Source organism: Mesocricetus auratus, unplaced genomic scaffold (assembly GCF_017639785.1).
Source record: "Mesocricetus auratus isolate SY011 unplaced genomic scaffold, BCM_Maur_2.0 Super-Scaffold_100009, whole genome shotgun sequence".
NCBI classification, from domain to species: Eukaryota; Metazoa; Chordata; class Mammalia; order Rodentia; family Cricetidae; genus Mesocricetus; species Mesocricetus auratus.
In genome coordinates this window covers 1,304,414-1,325,358 of record NW_024429193.1, presented here as the reverse complement: position 1 = coordinate 1,325,358, position 20,945 = coordinate 1,304,414, and the positions used below count along the sequence as shown (strand labels likewise).

Sequence of the window (20,945 nt, the reverse complement as noted above, 5' to 3'; positions counted from 1 at the left end):
TTGATACCCTCAACCTCTTAACAACAAGCATAGACCCACAGAGAACTCAGAGAAACAGTTTACCAAGAACAAATTAGGCACCATCATTTTTAGAAGCTTCATACAGTTTTAGAGTGGGGATGAAAAACTGCCTTAATTGAGTTTTGTTATACAATTTTTTTTGAGTTGGAATTAAAGAGTAAGATAATCTACAAAATAAGTCATTATAACCTGCGTGAAGTGGGATGTAAAAAGCCAGGCTTGGCAGCACTTCCGTGAAGGCAACCACAGCGGAGAGAGAACATTTCTGGTAGACATTTTGGTACAGAGCATAAGGGAATCACATGTGGGTGGTAGGCATACTCAGATCTGGAATCTTGCTGCTCAGGATTGACTGTGAATCAGAAGCTATGATGTCACCAACTCATCTGGGAATGGTGCAGAATTCTGATTGGGAATGTCCAAATACATACATACATACATACATACATACATACATACATACATATTTCTCTTATTGGCTAATAAATAAAACACTGAATGACCAGTAGAGGCAGGAAGATAGGTGGAGCTAGGAGACGGGAGAATTCTGGGGAGAGGAGAAGCAGAGAGGGGCCTTGAGGAGACACCATGTAAAGACTGGGAAGATAGGACATGCCAGGCATTCTTGGGTAAGGTAAGTCCATGTAGAAATACACAGATTAGTAACTATGGGTTAATAATTAAGACAGAGCTAGCCAGTAAGTAGCCCAAGTCAACAGCCAATAGTTTAATGATTAATATGTCTCTGTGTGCTTATTTGGGGCTGAAGGGTGGTGGGACAGAAACCTAGGTTCAGAACTCTAGGTTCTCATGTGTTGTTCCTATTAGACCAGAGCTTGTCTATTAAACCAGAGTCCCAGGTGTCTGTGACAGCTGTTGCAGTTTAAAAGCATGGACTTAAAGCATGCAAGTAGTCAGTCTTAGGAAGAGTAGAAGAGACTCTTCCAGGTAACAAGTGAGACAGGACCAAAGAGTCAGGACAAAGGTCCTCTCACTGGAAGTCCAGAGAAAGGGAAGCCTAGAAACAAAGAGTGATGGGACTGATGTGTGTCAGGTATAATAATCAGGCCAATGTAAACTGTATTTATGTAATTTATCAAGTGAGGGTTTTTTTTTGTAATTTTATAACGTTAGCTGGTGATTTCTCCAGTAATTGGCACAAAATCTGTGTAGCAATAAAGCCTGAGCCTTTTCATCCTCCCCCCCTTGTGAACCACTGGATTTAATTAGAGATGCCTACAGAAGCATGAATGACCAGTCATTACGGAGGTATGGACAACTTACTAGAAGGTATGCCACTGAAGATAATATTTCTTCCTCCTCCAGCAACCACTAACCGACTATTGATTTTTCAGGACGTTTTGGAGCAACGCTTACATGGTTACATCCCAGGGAGGCATCAAGTTGACATTAGGGTTGGATGCACAATGTTTCTCTAAGTGTTGAAGACTGGGTCTCTTGGGTAGTGTGTTAGTGGCAGGGCTCTGGGAAGCAGCAGGATCTTAAGGGTCCTTAACATTGTCAGTGAATTTTTCACATGGATGGATCATGAGGAGGTAGAAGCTCTAGAAGGAGGATCGACCTGTGGCATATTCAAGAGGATGCTTGTCCCAGCTCCCTATCTCTCATCCTGCTTCTGAGCTGCTGTGAGTTGAGCGGCTGTAGGGGTGAGCCCTTTTGGGGCGTGGACACGGGTACAGGCACAGGCGAGGATAAAAGGAAAGAGAAAGCAAAAGCTCTCTCTCCTGGAAGTCTGCCACACTTCTGATCTTCCCAGCTTGTGTGCAAGTGCTTTCTCTGGGAAATAAAATATATTAGTTTCCGTATCGCACTGATTCTCATCACAAGTGGCTTTGCTTTTCTCTCCCAATCATGGTGTTCTGCTGTGTCACAGGAGCAGAGCGACAGAGCCAGGTGACCAAGCTCCGAACCCGGTGATGCACGAGCCCAAACAAACTTCCTCCTTTAAGCTGATTTCCTTATATAATGGTGGAATTCTGGCAACACAAGCGGCTACTGAATATTCTCCCTACTCTGACACCAGAAAGAGAGTCTAGGACTAGACTGGGTAGTGGTGGGTGACAGTGTTTCTCTGGGTTCTTGGGGTGCACAGTAGGGAGAGAGCAATGTGCCAGGAAAGCCTGGAAGTGGCGCCGGAGAAGCATAGTAGAGGGGGCTGAGCCTGTGGCCTTCTGGCTACTCCACTTTCTTAATTAGCCGTGGTTCTTTTCTTAGGATGCTTTTCAGAAAACATGTCTCTATGGTGTCCGCCTTTACCCTCAGACCATGAATTAGACTTCTCCATGGTTCATTTTTCTGGTCATTGTCTTGTGAGTCCCGCTAGAGGGGGATGCCTGGGCCTAAGAACATCTGTCCAACTAGTTATAGTAGTCGGAGAGTGGATCCCTGTGTCTACACAGTTCACGGTGATGGAGGGCAATGTTGGTTATAGTCAAAGTACCAGGTCTCCTTTACGGAGGCACTGGCCCTGTCCAACTCTGAGGTGTTTCTTCTTTCACCCAGAACAGGTTTTCCTTTTGCCGTTGAGGCATCCAGCATGTCACACTAGTCAGCGGTTTCACCATGAAGACTCACCGCTCTGCCTTGTTGGTATTTGTAGATGTTGTGTGGCTCTATTTACTACCTGCCGAGACACTGGAAGCTGACAGCTGACTGGTGATCATGGGTCTGGGCCTTTGGAACATAGTAGTATCAATGCCTGCATTGAGCTACTGATCAGCTCATGTTTCTCCACATTTGAAAGCCAAGGGACTTCAGTAAATGATGATGATGGCTCAAAGGCTGACTCTGGTTTAGTTTGTGCAGTACTACCTGCCTTCTGGGAAGGAAGCAGAGGGGTGTAGCCTGCTTAGTCCTGTACCTAACGACCTGAAACAAAACCTACACTCAGGATGTGGACTGCCAGCTTAGGACAGGAACTTGTCCAATGTACGTCTGGGATTACACTAGACTTTAGAACCCAGTTTGTCCCATAAGGGGACAGGGGGCCAATAAAGGCTGGAAGCCACACCCATGGACAGGAGCTGCTCCTCATGGAGACCAAAGTCAGCAGGCGTCTCTTCCTGCTGAGAGAGCAATTCTTCTGTGCCCACATTTGGCTCATCAAATCTCTTAGTTTTGTCTTCAAAGAACCAAGACATCGGTTGTACAAGAAATGTAAACTAAAAGACAAGACACCAATTGCAGCCTTTCAGAGATAGATGAATTTGAATTCAGTTCCCCTGAGTTTAACCCAGTGAAGAAAGGCTAGTGCCTAAGGATAAAATTGGGAAGAGAAAGGTTATCAGTTGACTATTTCTCATTATGTCTTATAGTTGCAATGGATTCAGTGTCAAGATATAAAGTTATTAAGATGTATACAAACAGGGACTGAATGAAATACAGTCTAAAGGAAGGATTTTCAGCAATGTTTTGATAGAAAAGACAGTACAACCTTTAATTTCTGGTCACACACAGGCTGATTGGGCTGGTGTGGGCACTTACTTTCCGATTGTATTGGGTAGCATAGTGAGTTGATTGTCATCTACTTTTAGAGTTGTTAGCTTTTTCAGCAGTCCTGAAACAGAGAACAAGTTTTATTAATACACCAGATCAGGAAATGTTATTGAAAGAAATCAGAGGTATCTCCCACAATGAATGTTTCGATTGGCTATGTCCTGCATATATAACACACAAAGAGACTGGCTTTCTGTTTTGTTGTAAAAAATTCCCACGTCAATGACCATAAATAGCATCAGAGTAGCTACGTAAACAAACTGGGGGCCGATACCCTTGTCAAGAGATGCCCACATCTCTTGTTTCTTGTTTTCCAGCAAATGGACCAGTAGGAACATTTTGAGTCAGTTGAGATTTACTATTGCATTAATTCCTAAGCACTGATAACTCATTTTCTCATGTTACAGACTGGAAACGGTTGTAAACAACAAGAGTGGAGCAGTCAAAAAGTCGGAGGGGAAGTCCTGCAACAAAAAGTTTATGATTACAGTCGTGGAAAATGACCACACGTGAGTTGTGTGCTGAGACTCCAGGAATGGTGGACTTGATCAGAGTTAGGCACAAAAACAGTGCAATTTTTAATGCCTCACATTGAACTGGTCAGGGATTAATGTGAAAACTATCCTTTCAGTGTGTGTATGTGCCTGCATTTGTATGGTTGTGTGGATGTATGCAGAGGCTCACGATTGGTGTCTGGAGTCTTCTAGGATTGTCCTTACACATCCTTGCATTGTTGAGGCCAATTATTTCTATCTTACCAAGAGCCGGCTGGTTTTACTTACCTGTCTTGGCAGCCTTGCTCTGGATCCTGTTTCCACCTCCAGAAGGCTGGAATTGTGGGTGGGTGATCCCCATGTTTATGTGGGTGTCCAGTTCTCAGTTGTCTGGCTAGTGCTTGAACCACTGAGCGGTCTCCACAGCCCCACAACTATTTTCATTTTCACTGTCTGATCTATGCCCTCCACACTTTTTATGGCGTGCTCTCCTTCCATTACTTTAATGTGCAATCACCACACAGTAATGGGAGAATGGCTGTCTTTGGCATAATCACCTGTCATTCTCCACCATCATATAGCTTGTAAATCAATGTGACCTCAATAGCCAAACCCAAGGGCAAAAATATTAGTACTAGGCTAGCTTTTGTTTTATATGGGAGCTATGTAGATATGCTGTAGATTACTGTGTCCCGTAGAAAATTTGTCAGGAAAATGTTAAATTCGTGATCAAAATGTTTTGAGGGTTGTTAAGTTAAAGACAATTAAAGCATTTTAATAAAAATTTTCCAGGACTTTTTGATAAAGTTATATGAAAATACGGCCCTCTGAAGCCATCCTGAAACTGGTGTGTGAGTGTGTGGCATCCTGCGACATTCATGCCTCATAGACCCGGCATCAGGTCAGGTCCGCCCATTTTAGTATTCTGACAAAAAAATTTTAAAAGCCAGAGGAAGTCACGTGAAGTCTGAGGTAAAGCTACAGCCGACTTAGGATTTCAGTGTGGTTACATTTTCTTCATCAGCGGATGAAGGGACCTGCCCTTGCTGTCAGACTGCTGCAGCAAAGCACCCACAGCACGGGAGTGTAGGCAGCTGGACATTCCCCTGGTGCAAATTCATTGTGCCGGCCTGAACATCTCCTGACCCATCTGTTCAAAAGGTGTCAGGATATCTCAGCTTCCCCGTGTGTGTTGTGAAACATCAGCTCTGGCACGTAAAAGGACACCAGGGCTTGTTTATTGCTATGAGCAGGGCTGTGAATTACGGTAGAATGTTTGTAGCTTCCATCAGACTGCCCACTAGTGCAGCTGATGGAGGGCTGAGTCCCTAGAAGCTGAGGGTTTGGTGACCAAGAGCCGAGCAGACACCACGTCACCATGAGTGCTTCCGGAAGATCTGAGGCCCCAGGTGTGAAGTCATGTTAAGAAAAACTTGAGGCAGGTTTCACGACTCAGGCAAGTGTTTCTGTGCAGATGGGAGGTGTGGCAGAAGCGAGCTAGGCCTTTCTGTGCCGCCCCAGTCTGTGGATTTACAAGAACTCACCAAGACCGGGTCGTGCATTTCCCAAGGATCTAGTCTGGGACTGACTTCAAGCCTCAGTAGGACTCTGATTGTGGGATGAGTTCAAGTTTCACATGGGGACTACTATTGCGATTGTAGATATTCTCGTATAGATACATAATTAATGTGAGTGCAGCAAACATCAAAATAGCTCTTGTTTTTTTTTTTTAAACAGTAGACAATGCTTATCTGGCATTTGCACACATTGTATTAGTACCATGAAAGCAAACGACTGTCTCCCAAAGTCTAAGTTTTCACAGGGCCTACCAATGACTGAACACTTGGCACCTTGGATTAACGAGTAAGCTCCTCGACACGGGCATGCGGTGGAGGTAATGCTACTCCCACACAATTGATGAACGAATGGAGCACAGAGACACGATGTGACCTGTTGAAGGTCACACAGTAGGCAAGCAACTTGAATTCAGGCTAACTTGACTGTGGAGTCTCTGCCCTAATTATTGAGTGGTCATAGTTTGAAAAGTAAAACATTGTACATCCCCCTCTAGTGATTTTCCTGGTTATCCAAAGAAAGTCTTTATTAAAACCATCTGAAGGAAGAAGAGGCCTTTACTCTTCTTGGAAACAGGAGGACCCAAGAACAAAGCAGTTATTGAGTCTGTCTCTGTCAGCTGACTCAGTAGCAGGACTCCGTGGGACAGGGTCAAAGTTTTGTTTTAGTTGCATTTTATTTTATTAGTTCTATTTAAATTCTTCTCTTATTTTTAAAATTCCTGGTGGCCCAATAGATAATCCACATTCCAATGAGAAAGATGAGGGGCCATTTCTCAGCCAGCTAGTTTTTTCTGGAACTCAGAACCAAGTTTCATGTCCGTTGGCCAACCGGGGAAGGCCTCGAGGAAGGCCTGTGTAGGTCTATAACCAGGCCCTGGGCAGACAGCCAGACACAATTTCCCTTGAAATTTCAGTAAGACACAAAGAACAGTTCAGTGAATAACAAGTGTCACTGAGTCACTTCCTTCCTGAGAGAGCCCTTAGGACTGGAAGAAAGGTGTTAGAGCAATAAGACCCGTCTGTCTGTCTTATGCTGCTACATATCCAGCTCAGTGTTCTCTACCACTGGAATGGGATGCCTTACTCCAAGTGGAGGGTAATTCTGTGGTAATTTTTTTAAAAGAAAGATAAATTAACAAATAATCCTGCCAAATTAAGAATGACTTGTCTTCTGAAATAACTGGTTCTTTTAAACAAAACAGACTTATTTAACTATACTTGCTATTTTGCTGTGATTTATGACACACAATTTCATTGTTTTCTATGATTACTTAACTGCTTCTCTTTCATCTTCTGTATGGATTTTTTTTTCAATTTTTCTTCCCTCTGGTACTTTACAAATTATAACTTTTATCTCTACTTAAGTGGATGCATTTTCATTTTTTTTAGCAGGCATATTTAGCTTCATTTTCCTTCGTACTTGTGGAGTTCTTTATTTGTCAAGTAAACAGTCATTCTTAGCATGAGTAAATTATTTCCTTTACTAGGGAGGGCACAGCACAGGGCAGACAGTCTCAGCACTGAGAAGGCAGCCACCGTCAAAACTGTGTTCTCCGAATCAGTGCATTCTGTTGTCCTGATCAGATGAGGCTCTTTGTAGCTAATAAGCCTCCTCAGTGTTTGCGACACATTCCAGCTCCTCCCACACCCATCTGCTCACAAGTTTCTTTAAGGTGACTAATGTTCAGAGCAGAGCCCAGTACGCTCTCTGTACCAGAAGCTCTGTACCGAGAGGCAGCTGGGAAATGTGAGAGGTCTGATGAAGCTTTCTGTTACGCCTGATGGTTGGAGAAACAGTTTGATGTGTGTGATTATGTAAATTAAAAAGTCAGCAAATTTACGGGAAAATCTTGTGTGATTTTGTTAAAACCCGTGTTCCCCATCAACCTGAACAAATGGCTAAGGTGGTGGTAAAATAATGAAGGGAGCATGGGAATGCCTTGTCATCAGTTTCCCTTCAGCTGGGCCACTTCGTCTGTGACAGCTTGAAGAAGGGTTAGCGAGTTGCTGAGTACATGACACATCTATTCCAGACAGGTTAAAATCCCCATTTCAAAGTTAAGTGAATTGATGACCATTCTCCTAGCTGAGTCATCTCAAAAATAGGAAAAATATAAAAGGACTACTCATTATTCAGTCTTTTATAACTTTACCTATAAAATACATGAATAAATAGACCTAGTGCATGCTATACCTACTCACAATTTTTTCCTGGCAAACATGTTACAACACATTTAGGACAATGTATCTTTTAAAAAATAATGGAACTAAGAATCTATTTTACATTTACACATTTTTGTTTTATTTACCTGTATACCAATGTTACAATGCATCTACTATCACAAAATACCTCTAACTCTAAACACTCACTCTTCATGGCAACACTGTGCAGTTCTGTTGACAATTTTAAGATATATCTATTTAATAGGAACATTTTGCTAGAGAGTTGGATTTGACGTTAAAGTTAACAGTTCATTTTAAAGTATTTGTAATATACTGTTCTGTGATCTTGCATGGTGAATTTGCTAATTAATTAATATTAGGCTACTAGTATATTACCTACATGCATAAACAAGCTATACTGCCAAGAAAGAAACTGTACACTTGACATAATTACTCATGACAAAATGTTACATCCTCACCTATTGAGTCAGGCAGCTGTTGCAACATATTGGATGATAGTAAGAGGTCCTCAAGGGCTTCACATCCAGAAATATCCATGTCAACTGTTTCTATCCTGTTTTTTGACATGTCCAGGTATACCAGCATCTTTAACTTCCCTATAGACTTGAAGACAGTGCATAAACTCAGGGTTAGTTGGGGAACTTTCACAAGGCTCTTGAAGCTGTAAAAACTGTAATGTTGTGAAATTGTGAAGCCACTGTGACAATAAGGAGGATATAGAAGCATTGACCAAATGTACACAGATTGGAAAGGACTCTGGTGCATCCATTTCAAAACACAGAATCCCTACATGACCTATATACCCCTAGAGCTAGTCCGCACAATAAAAACACACGTGCACACAAATGGTCACAGATGCATTATTCATGGCAGCCAAGTGGCAGCAGCCCAGACCTTCCTCAGCAACTGCAAGGGTAAGCACAAGTGGCCTGCCCACATAATGGATATTATTTGGCAGTAACAGTGAAGGAAGTGTTGAAGTATGCCACAAAACAGATGAACTCTGAAAGGTGCAAGTCAACAAAAGACCACACATTGTAGGATTACATTCATATGCAGTGTCCAGATCGGGTAAATTTATAGACAGGAAGTAGAGAAGATTGCCAAAGGTTTAGGATTGCTTTTAAGGGTGTTGGAAATGTTCTAAAGTTAGGTTGTGATGATGTTTATAGAACATTGCGAGTCTGCTAAAAAATTCACTGACTTGTAAATGCCTATGGATTATGTCTCACTGCAGTGGTTATAGATAAATTCTGAGTCACTGCAGAAGTCAGAACACAACAGTTCTCAAATTTGCCAGTGGAGAACTGAGCATTGCACGGTGTCCTTAAGGTTTAGATGTCTCAGAAAGATTTAAAATCATAATTTGGACTTGATTCTACTAAGTAGAATGTGGTGGCAAGGAGGTCTTTGTACTCACAGATAAGGACTAGGGAACCTGGGATGTCAAACTCATAGGTTGTCCCTTCAAAGAAAGGAATACATAACCTGTCATCCACCCAGAAGTCTTGTGGCTAACAGCCTGGCGACCTATTTATTTACTATGTGTGTGGACAAGACTACGCTGGACCCTCCCTCAGACCCTCACCATAAGCTTGTTTTTTCCATCAATCTACAGAACCCATCTTTATGGAAGGTGCCACACATACTTTACAAAGAATTTTGATATAGTCCTATCTGATCTTTACTTAGCTTGCTTCATAGGTCTATGTATGCTTTATTGTATGTATGGAATTGAGTTAATTACTGCCAGGAAAGTTTTCAACAAATTGTGCCATGTTTAAATATGCCTAAAATGAACTACTCAGTTCATTTGAACTGAAGTTTGAGCCAACGTTGGCTACTCAGTCATGTTGAACCAGACTTCCTTCGTGCCTCTCGAAGACCATTACTCTGTTGGCCATGGTAGTCCCAGAGACCCCTGCATTAGAGGTTCAACATTCTGCTCACTCACCAGCCCTTTCTTGCTGGGCAGTCAAGAAAGAGGAAACCCAAAGGTATTTAAGATGATTCAGTAAGTAAAGTTCCTGCTACAAAAGCCCGAGGACCCCAGTTCAATCCCTGGCACCCATGCAGAATGCCTGGCATAGTGCTGTATGGTTGCAGTCCTAGGGCTAGGGAGGCAGAATTGGGCCCATTAGCCAGCTAACTGAATCAGTGAGCTCCAGGTATAGTAGAGATGCTATCTCAAAAAATAAGATGGAGACTGATTAAGGAGGGTACCTAATAATCGTCTCAGGATGCTATATGTGTACACATACTCACACTAGCACACAAAGAAAGGAAAAGAGGGATGCCACAAGAGAGAACAGCTCTCACACTCATGGAGAAGCTTGGAAAAGCATGGTGTGTTGGGAGATTTAATAACGTAGGATGACTGAAGTTTGTACTGAGCTCAGGTTTTCAGGAAAAGGACCCCTGCAAAAGAGAATCATATGTTGAGAGGGCATGAAAACTCCAACTTGCAGGCAAGAGGAGCTCTTAAAAGGTTTGTAAGGCAGGGAATGACTTGATCAGATCTGTGCTCAGAAACAAACAAACAAACTTCAGGGAGCTTTCAAAATGGCAGATTCATGATTAGAATCAGGGAGCCCTGCTAGAGGTCCTGTACTGTGGGCTGGAGGCATCCACAATAATCTTGCATCAGAAATATGCAAAGCTGATGGGTGTGGTGGAGAAGCTTAAGTTTCAAGGCCAGTGTAGGCTCTAGGAATGCTCATGACACATGGAGAGACTATAAACAAAAAATACGTTAAAAGAAACTGTTGGGAGTTCCTCTCGCTAGTTTATCCTAAATATCATGGCTGCATAGCATTTGCATGGTAGCGACTGTTATCCGTAATACGGAGAGATTGAAGACATTTGGAAGGTCCAAATGGTTAGAGGCAAGCATTGTACCACTTCTTATAAGAGACTTCAACATCTGTGGATGATTTTGGAAGAATTCTGTAGACACCAAAGGGACTATTGACTACTACTGGTCAGAGTATTTTGTCTGTGTAGGAGCCAGGTCCCCAAGGTAGTGGACACGAGAAAGAAGAGGGATGGGCTCAAGAAAGATGTAAAGTCAAGTCAAGGGTTTCTGACTGACCACCCCAAGGCGGGAGGGTTAGCTTCTGCCAGTGATCACTCAACTTGTAGGAGGACACCGGGAAATAGCTGGGTAAAAGCCTCCTTTTTCCTTTGTTTCAGGGTGTCTGCAAACAAGTGCCTCATACTTTGCTGGCTCAGCCCCTCACGCATGTGCTTCACCTAGGAACACCTTACCATTTGTCTTACTTATTTGGCAGAGTCTAAATAAACTGGTGAAATTAATTCATAGACGTACACTTGGCACCGAGTTAAGGGTTTTATTTATTTTGTTAATTTAATAATATCCTACATTCTTGTGACTCAATCTGCAATGCACACCAGCCACAGCGCCTCATTTTCCCCTTGCTCTGGGGCTGTCAGGAAGGCAGACTTTCCAGCCCATCTCAGATCCGTTATTCACAGCTGCCTCTAACGGGAATTCATTCTTGGAGCTTAAGGTTGTGACTGAAGTTCCCTAGGAAGCTCAGGACAGAGACCTCTTAGAATAAATGACAGAGGACAGCAGGGGCAGGGAAGGGAGGAATCTGACTTGGACATATGAGGAAACTGGCCTGTGAAGAAGTTCTGAGGAAGTCCCCAGCAAAACTTTCCAAAATTATGGAGCCAAGACTGCAATCCTACAGGTGTCTGAGCAGGGGCTGAGAGCCTGGGTGTTCTCATCCTACATTTGTGGGTTATTGGAGGAAGGTTGACCAGAATGGGGTTTTGACCTTGAGTGAGGAGACTCTCATCAGAAAAGGGAATCTGAAGGGGCCGGAGAAGCTGTTGTGCAGCGTTTCCAGAGGCTGGCAAATGGAGAAAATTCTTCATTCCTGAAGGACGCATAAACATGCTTTCTGTCTGATGTTGCCAGGTTGCCCCGAGAGTGAGGGCTGGAGCTGAAACCTAATCTGCTTGAGTTGTACTAAAGATCTTCCTACCCCCACATCCCTCATCAACTCAGGGCTCTATTCTGCCTCTTTAGGCCCCTGTGGAGCTGTATAGAAGCAGGCATTAGAGGAGCTGGTCCTCCAGAACGGAGGAAGAGAAGGCAGCAGCTCAGAAAACATCACTTGATAAAAAAATTGCCACTTTTCCTATTCCTATCCCACCCCCAAGGAAGTATGAGTAGCCCTCTCTTTTCCAGGAGTAAAGGGCCCTGTGTGCTTTTGCATTGTACCCCCTCTCCTCTGCCCTTTAGTTAGGGACATTTCCCCCTCGAAGCTGCTGTCAAGGCTGCCTTGACATTTTCTGCACTGACCAGTATCTTCTATCAAAATATCCCCTGGAAGACAAACAACGCTTGGGTGTTTATCTCCGAGTCTTTCAAACCTTCTGGTGGTACCCTATCCTGCAGCAAAGATCTCCAGCCCTTGGGAAGGTCGACTTGCTCCAGCACCACTCTAGGTGCAGATGGATCCACAGGTGAGTGACAGACGGAAAGAGTGGAAATCATAAGATAAGGAGGGTGCCAGACTATTCAGAAATTGAGTTAAGTCCACACACCAGTTGGCCAGAGTTTGGTGTATTAGCTTTAGGTTGGTAGTTGTAAGGTGAAGCTTTGTAGAGGATGAAATACGTGGTTGTTCTATTTGCCTCTGTGAGTTATGAAAAATGAGTTAAAAAACAAAAAACCAAGAGTCTAGGTTTCTAAAAATGTATTAACTTAATGTGTTAGGATGCAAGGGCGAAGGAAAAAGTGGATTTGCTTTTTGTCCCCACATCTTTTCACAATAAATACTGGGGGTTATTCATCTTTGAGAGTGACTGACAGGTAGGACCACTGACTGTATTAGAGCTGAGCAGGCAGTCAATGGGGTCACGTGGCACTGGTCAGCAGGCTGATGCCACTTAAGCTGGGAGGAGTCGGGTATTCACACACAATGCATAGCGAAGGGTTAAATTAAAGCATACTAAATAAAATTAGCCACGGACCATAGATGAGATAGGGGATTAGATGCAAAAGTTTCAAAAGAGACAGGTTGGACAAGTTTGCCTGTTCCGCCATTTTACTGGTTCACACCTTTGGATTCTGCAAATGTAACTGCTACAGAAAGCGCAGTGACTCCGAGTCTCACCTGTACCTTCTACAGGTTCCGGAGAACACACACACACACACACACACACACACACACACACACACACACACACACACACACACACACACACACACACTGTGAGGTCAGACATTGCTGTACGGAAGCAACTGCTTTGGTTTGCAACCCCAGAGCTTACTGGCTCTGGGAATTTGGGCTGCACAGAACCTACTCAGGGTTTCTTTGAGGACCTGAAGAGTGAATATTTATAAGCCAGCTAGGCAGTGTCTGGCACAGTATATGCAACGTTAGGTGGGTTTGAGTAAATAAGTATATTCACAAAGCTGGTGCAAGCTTGCATCTAGGTATCATTCTGAGTTTTCCATTCTGCTCAGGAATTAAGAGGTGTTTTATCTGCATTCTCCAGGGTTCTAAGATATTCTGTGGATGTCTGAAACTGTGCTTGTGACTCAGTCCTGTACAGACAGTGGCTCTCTCTCACTATTTACCTGTGATAAAATCAATCAAGTGAAAAACAACAGCTAGCAATGAAATATTAGAACAATAGACTATAAAAAAAACTCCTTAAGCCAGGCATGGCTGTGCCCACCTTTCATCTCAGAACTTGGGAGGCAAAGGCAGGCGAATCTCTGAGTTTGAGGCCATCTACAGAGCTAGTTCCACAATAGCCGGGGCTACATAGAGGAACTTTTGTCTAAAATAAACAAGCAAAAACCAACCAAACAAGCAAAAACAAACCCAATAGAAAACAAACCAAAAATAAATAAATAGAAATAACAAACCACTTAGATTCATACATTTTCATTTCTGTAATTACTATTATGTGAGTCTCCCAAACAACATACTTGAGGGAGTTGACCATATGGTCTCTGTGACTCTGACACAGGCACTGTTTCTGGTCCTACTGGCAAAGAGTTTTGTATGCATCAATAAGCACATGATGTATAGACTTCCTGGTCTGTGTCTGTGATGCTATAGATGTAACCCTTTCAAAATTAATGAAAAAATGTTTTTTCCTTAATCTTTATTTTTTCCAGATGTCCCCTTTTCTACAGCCTCATGTTTGGTCACAGAGAACAAAGGTCATGCACAGGCTGCCTTTGTAGTAATTTAAAGGAAATTCAAAAGAAGAGCAAAATTTGCTTTTGAGGAAATATCGAAACCTCTGCCTTGGCTGGAACAATGACTCCCTGCATGTGTCTTAGTCCAGTGACATATGTGTGGAGGTGGCCGGGAAAGGCCTGTAAGGGGGGAGAGGGGCTTGGTCTGTTGGATGTGTGAGCACACTTGCACAGTTCTAGTTAGTGGCCACGAACAGCAAGGCTGTTATTGGAAGTCATCTTCTCAGGAGCTGCTCTCAGGAACTTCAGCAGCAGTCTAACCTGCAGAAGTCAGCAGTCGAATCTGTTCCAGGAAGGGTCATGGAACCACCCCTTCACAGAAGGGAAACCTGACTCTGGTTCAGCTTGTACTGGGTGCTGTGCAACCCTTGTGATTTTCAAATGTGTAAGTGGGTTCTACCGGACTAGAGGCAAGCAGGGAAGGCCATTTCCCTTTGTGGGATGGCTGTTGACAGCAGGGGAAAGACATCTGTGCAGTCACCTGGGAGAATAAGGTTGCTTTGGTAGAGCAAAGCCGTGTGTTAAAAATCGAACTACAAACTTATCAGCTTTTAAAATCCAGTGGGTAGGATAAGGGACACCCAGAGAACTCTCCGCTTTCCTCTTATCCGCAACTCACAAAAGACACAGAACATTAAAAACAATTTCATGAGAAGCACTTGGTGGCTGAAGCCCAAAAAGTGTTAATTTTTCTTTTCCAAGCACTGAGGATTAATGATTAAAGACATAACCAGCCCGCAGCAAGTCAGAACACACGTCACGGCAGAGCTTACGTACCCCAGGCAGCACTTGCAATGCATTGTTATCCATCCATAGCTCCCTCAAATTCTGTATTTGATCCAGAACTTCAGGCTGGGTGAGAGGCAGAAACAAAGAGAGGAGAGACACACCAAATCAGTTTTCCCTGATCACATTAAATGCCATTTCTTTAATCTTGGAGCTTTTGTTTAGGAATCTATTATTGATAAAAAAAATTTTACAAGTATAACAGACCTCCAAAAAAAAAAAAAAACCCAGGGACAGCGGACCTAGAATTACCTGGACTCTATCATAACCATTAGAAAAATTAAGACCTATTACGCAGGAATATTGACATATTTCTTTAACACAGTCCAGTTATCTTCCATATTATTGACTGTGATTTAATTACTCGGTAGGTTTTTTTTCTTTTAAAAGTTTTAACTTTTATTTATTCTTCTCGAGTATGGATGGTCTACCTGCCCGTGTGTCTGTGTGCCACATGTATGTAGTACCCCTGGAGACTAGAATGCCTGGACCCGGAACCGGGTTGCAGACAGCTATGAGACTCGGCGTGGATGACGGCAATTGAACCCGGGTCCTCTGAAAGAACAGGCAGCACTCTTAATTGCTGAGCCATCTCTCCAGCCAAAGTGACATCGGCATTTGAAAGCCAAAGGCACTGCTGTTCTGCAACTCTGTACCTTCTCTGTGGCTTTTTGTGCACAATAGATTCTTGCTTTGTGTGTCTGAGTGCCTCGCACAAATGCCTGTGGGCACACAGCACTGTAGAACTGGGACATGATAGTCAGAATTTGAGCCTTTGATTTCCTGTCTCTTCATATTTGCCACCGGAAAACTGCTGCTTGGAGTGTGACCTCTGTGGGTCACTTCTCTATCTAGGTCAGACATGGTTTGCCTGAGACACCTAGGTGACAATGTTTTAAAACCTTTCTAGGTACACACACGATTTTAGGATTTAGTAAAGACAAAAGCAAATGTGTATAACAACAGAAATATACTTATTTTAACATAAAGAATTAGACTTCCAGATATGTGATACTGTAGAACATCCTCAACGTTTTTTTTTTCTTTTTTTCAGAACTGACTGACATTTTGACCTTACAACAATGCTAAGAATGTGGCTTTACCAGAGACCCACAGCTAAGCACTGAGCCGAACTCCAGGAACCCACTTTCAGAGAGGGAGGAATGATGAACAAAGAGGTCAAGACCAGGCTGGGAAAACCCACAGAAGCAGCTGACCTGAGCAAGTGGGAACTCATGGACCCCAATCTGACAGCTGGGGAACCAACATAGGACCAAACCAGGCCCCTTGAACGTGGGTGTCAGCTAGGAGCACTGGGCAGTCTATGGGGCCTTGGACAGTGGAACCAGGATGTATCCTTAGTGCACCAACGGACTTCAGGAGTCCATTTCCCATGGAGGGATACCCTCTTAGCCTAGATACACAGGGGACAGCCTAGGCCCTGCCCCAAATGACTTGACAGATTTTGATGATCCCTCATGGAAGACCTCACCTTCCCTGGGGAATGGATGGGGGGGATGTTTGTGGGAGGTATGGGAAGATGGGAGTGAGAGAGAACTAGGATTGATATGTAAAATAAGGTTTTTTTTGTTGTTTTTGAGACTTGATTTCTCTGTATTTCTTTGGAACCTGTACTGGAACTTGCTCTGTAGACCAGGCTGGCTTCAAACTCACAGAGATCCACCTGTCTCTGCCTCCCGAGTGCTGGGATTAAAGGTGTGTACCACCAACACCTGGGAGATTGTTTCTAATTCAAATAAAGTTTATATATAAAAAAGAATGTGGCTTTACATGCACCACACAGAAAATTGTTTTTTAAACAAATGTTGGAAATTCTATCCCAACCTCAAAATTCACTAGACGTATTTTAAATTAATGGTTTTGTTTCCCCTGCATTTCCAGATCATTGGCCCTTAAATTGTTTTTCCTTATTTACTATTTCAGTTTTGTTGTGTAACATCTAAAATCTGCAACTCACAAAGGAAGCCTAAGCTTCGGATTAAGAAACTTTCTTCTACTTTTATTTAAATCTTTTATTTAACAACATACTTGCTTTATTACAAGCCCTTTGGCTCTCACAAGTGGCAAATGTTTTATTCATGAGTTTCATAGCACTCGTTTGAAACCCCGATACACAAAATTGGATGACTGAAATTGCTCAGCACTTGATGAAAAGCCTACTTATGATCCTCTCAGTTGCAATGTGCAACATGCCTTGAGATTGTCTAACCACTTCAGTTAATTTCTTTGGAGACAGAAAGGTCACCTCCATAGGGTGAGCCTGTTTCAAGGTTACATCAATTTTATTCTTCTCTGTTTTGTTTCAGAATCAATCTATTTAAAATGCCCATAAAAATTTAAAGCCTTGTTTTAATACATCCACTTTCAGTAATATATAGGAAGAAAATGATATTATATTTCAGCAATTGTTGAGCAGACAAATAGGTATTCTAGTGACAATAATGAAAGGCGCTGTAGAGATGTAATTGATTCATAATTAATTAAAGTACTTTAAGCCATAAGCTCTTATGAATATTTTAATGCCTATGAGTTTAATATATCCAATTTAAATACTCAGATGAGTATTTATTGATGGAATAGGGGGAAAATGACATGTTGTGGGGAAGGAGATGACACAATATGTAAAATGAAAAAAATTAACATCCCAAGACATGTAAAGATGCTGGAATGCTGGCCAGTTCCTAAGAAGCTAGTGTAGAGTCTTATGTGTCTAGACCAAGTTCAGAAGTCTAGAAGCAAAAGTAGTGAACAAAATAGAGAAGCCAATAGCAAGCTTGGTATTCACTGTGCATTCATTCACTCTACAGACAACTCCTCCACACAAGAAGACACTACAACACCTGGGAATGTAATCAGACAATGGTGGGGCTGTCCTGTGTCTGTCTCTTTGAATGCCCTGTTCTATAGATGCCAGTAGATCATGTGTGAATGACAGAATTTTGCTTTTTCTGAATGCCCAAGTGCAGCAAAGATGTCTTCAACAAGGTGGACTTAGGCAGCATGCCTGGAGACAGTTCTAAAGGACAAATGGCTAAGGTGGCCCACATGGTCTAGAGGGGAGAAGACACTCATCTTTAAACATAGCAGAGCTGTTGTAAGGAAGCAGGGTTGCTTTCATTTGATTCCATAGTTGGACCAGAAATTATTGTCAGAATCACAGGAACAGAACAAAAAGTCTTCATCAGTAGACAGGGAATGTTCCCAGTTAGAGATGTCCAAAGGGAATAATCTAATTCCCTTTCAGATACAGTGGCTTCTTTGTCAAATAAACACACAACTGCCTAGGAAAGCATACATAATAAAATAATCAAAAACAAAAGCTAACATTTGTCTGGTACTCACTATAGTAGGGCACCTTTACAAGCTATTGTTTATATTTTTGAGATAGGGCTTCAAAAATGGCAGGCTGGCCTCATACTCATTGTATAGCCAAGAATGACTTTAAATTTGTGACACTGGCATGTGCTATCACACTCAGTTTATATGATGCTGGGGGCCACTTTCTTTTTTTTTAAGCTTTTAAAAGAAGCTTTTATTTTGTAGCATGTGCATTACAGGAAACAAAACACAAGAAGCTAAGAACAGTTCTTCATGTTTAGAAAACTCCACCAACTCAGCCCAAGCCTCATCAAGGTGTTTTTCCACAGATTATTTTCACTAATGTGTTTTAAGCAGTCATTGAGGGAGGTATCATTGTTGGTAGGCAGTGGGAGTAACGTCGAAGACTTGCACTTGAAGGTGGAAGGTGCAAGCTGTCACTATCTTATCTCAAGCTCTCCATCAGTACTAGGTGATGAGAGCAGCCCTACACTCATGGGAGACTTTTGGGAGCCTTTGCTTGTTTAAATCCAATTCTATTGTTATAGCAAAATACCCAGGAAGTAAAGAGGTTTACCGAGTTCCCAATTCTGGTGGCTGCAGGCCTCCATTTCATCAAGGTCTCTCGGGCTATATTATAACACAGCAGGGACAGAAAGAGAACTAACCATTGGACGAAAGAAGGGAAAATACAGGCTGGACTCCTCTACAGCGGTTTGTTCTCCTGGGAACTAATGTGAGGACTACATTAATTTCTGTCAAGGGTAAGGCATTTAGTGGCTTACTTATCTCCAGTCAGGCTCTATCACTGAATGATTCAGTCACCTCTCAGCATTGTCACACCCAGACTAAGCTCCTGAAAGATGAACCTTTGGGGGAAAATGGTTCATCTACGTCCACACCACTTGGTGCTCAGTGCTTGGTGAGTTAGCTTTAATCGTCATTTCATTGGGATCAGTGCCCGAAGAAACAAATGAAGAAACAAATGAATGCCCCCAAGTTACCTAACTAACAGATGAAGAAGGCTAGCCTGAGCTTCAAGTTTATGTGAACTATGGTGACTAAGTTTCAGGGGCCAAGAATTATCCTGTGGAAAATGACCAGGTGGTTCACATGTACATGGCGTTTCTCAGGCAGAGACTTAGTAGAGGTCAGGTGCCAGAGTTCGGTTTTGAATTCTTTGACAAATTCACTCAGCATGTATTAGGTCCTATCACACTCCAGAATGGAGAAATAGTAACACAGGGTAGTTCCCGTGGGGAGTTATGTTCAGGTAGATCATGTTTCCTGGTTTTGTCAAGGGAAGCAATTCTGATTTCAGACACCTTACTTTGCAGCGTCATCATCCACTGAAACCTCAAGTTTGTTGACCTAGCAAGACTCTAAATTATGTAACAAATGTATTCATCTCATGTTGAGAACTCGTTTTATTTTCTCTCTTTGCAAACTGTAGGCATTTACATCTTCCAGCTTCAATATTCACTGCAGTTGGGAGCTGTGCCGGCGTTCTCATTCCTGTTTGCAAAGTCTTCCATGACTCAGAGATTATGCCTCACATTACATAGAACATGTCACACCCAACCTGTGCTTACTCCATGTCCTCCCCCTGTTTCCTGTAGGCACGAAGAGCTCCACTTCCTGTGGTTTTTTTTTTATGCTTACTATTGCCATCTGGTCATCCTGAGCCTATTTGCTGGTCCCTGGCTGGCACAATCCTTCCTGCTGTTGATATTCCAACCACAGCAATGAGCATGTAACACTGAGATACAGGAAGCCTGAATCCAAACTCCCTTGTCACCATTGTTTTCCAACCCACCAAAGGAACTTAAAGCCCATCTGAATTGAGCAGAAAAGTGTAGTGACACATTATTTATGATTTATTAAAGCTTGACTGAGGACTCACAAAAGCAAAGTCAGCCTCAAGCTATAGAGATCAGGCAGTGGTGACACACACCTTTAATCCCAGAAGCAATAAACCAGGAGGTGGTGATACACACCGTTAATCCTAGGACTCAGAATTAAGAGGTAGACAGATCTCTCTGAGTTCAAGGCTATCCAAGGATATATGAGATTGAATCTGTCTAAAAGAGAATTATATCTCATACCTTTAATCCCAGCACTAGAGGGGTATAAAAGATAGGAGCAAGTAGTCAGTAGGAGGCATTCATTCTCCAAACATGCTGAGGAGAGGTTACAGTCTGGGGTTTGGTAAGAGCTCATGGAGACAGGATCAGCCAATTCTGCCTGAGGTAGAGATAAGAAACTAGTGGCCAGCTGCTTTGCTTTTCTGATATTCAGCTTGAAGTTTGAACCCCATGTCAGTCTCTAGATATTTTTTCTTTCCTTCCTTCCTTCCTTCCTTCCTTCCTTCCTTCCTTCCTTCCTTCCTTCCTTCCTTCCTTCCTCCTTCCTTCCTTCCTTCCTTCCTTCCTTCCTTTCTTTCTTTCTTTCTTTCTTTCTTTCTTTCTTTCTTTCTTTCTTTCTTTCTTCTTTCTTCCTTCCCCCCCCTCTCTCGCTTTTAAATCAAAATTAGAAGCAATCTTGTTTTACATGTCAATCCCAGTTCCTGCTCCCTCTTCTCTTCCCATGCCCCTCACCAACCACCATACCATCCCTTTCTGCTCCCCAGGGAGGGTGAGGCCTTCCATAGGGGATCTTCAAAGTCAGTCACATCATTTGGAGGCAGGGCCTAGGCCCTCCCACCTTGTGTCTAGGCTGAGAGAGTATCCCTCTATGTGGAATGGACTTCCAGTGTCCATTCATACACTAGGGATAAAT

General features: G+C 42.7%; 1 protein-coding gene across 11 annotated transcripts in view; it reads right to left on the bottom strand.

Annotated features, from left to right (window-relative positions):
- The window catches only part of Lrrc7 (leucine rich repeat containing 7), a 445,479-nt gene that overhangs the window by 102,530 nt on the left and 322,004 nt on the right, over positions 1-20,945 (bottom strand). For all 11 annotated transcript variants that reach the window (XM_040751532.1, XM_040751538.1, XM_040751529.1 and 8 more), the window contains 3 exons: positions 14,820-14,894; positions 8,251-8,395; positions 3,526-3,598 (listed from right to left, as the gene is read on the bottom strand). In XM_040751532.1, the coding sequence (XP_040607466.1) occupies positions 3,526-3,598; positions 8,251-8,395; positions 14,820-14,894 (293 nt within the window). The remainder of the gene's footprint in view (positions 1-3,525; positions 3,599-8,250; positions 8,396-14,819; positions 14,895-20,945) is intronic.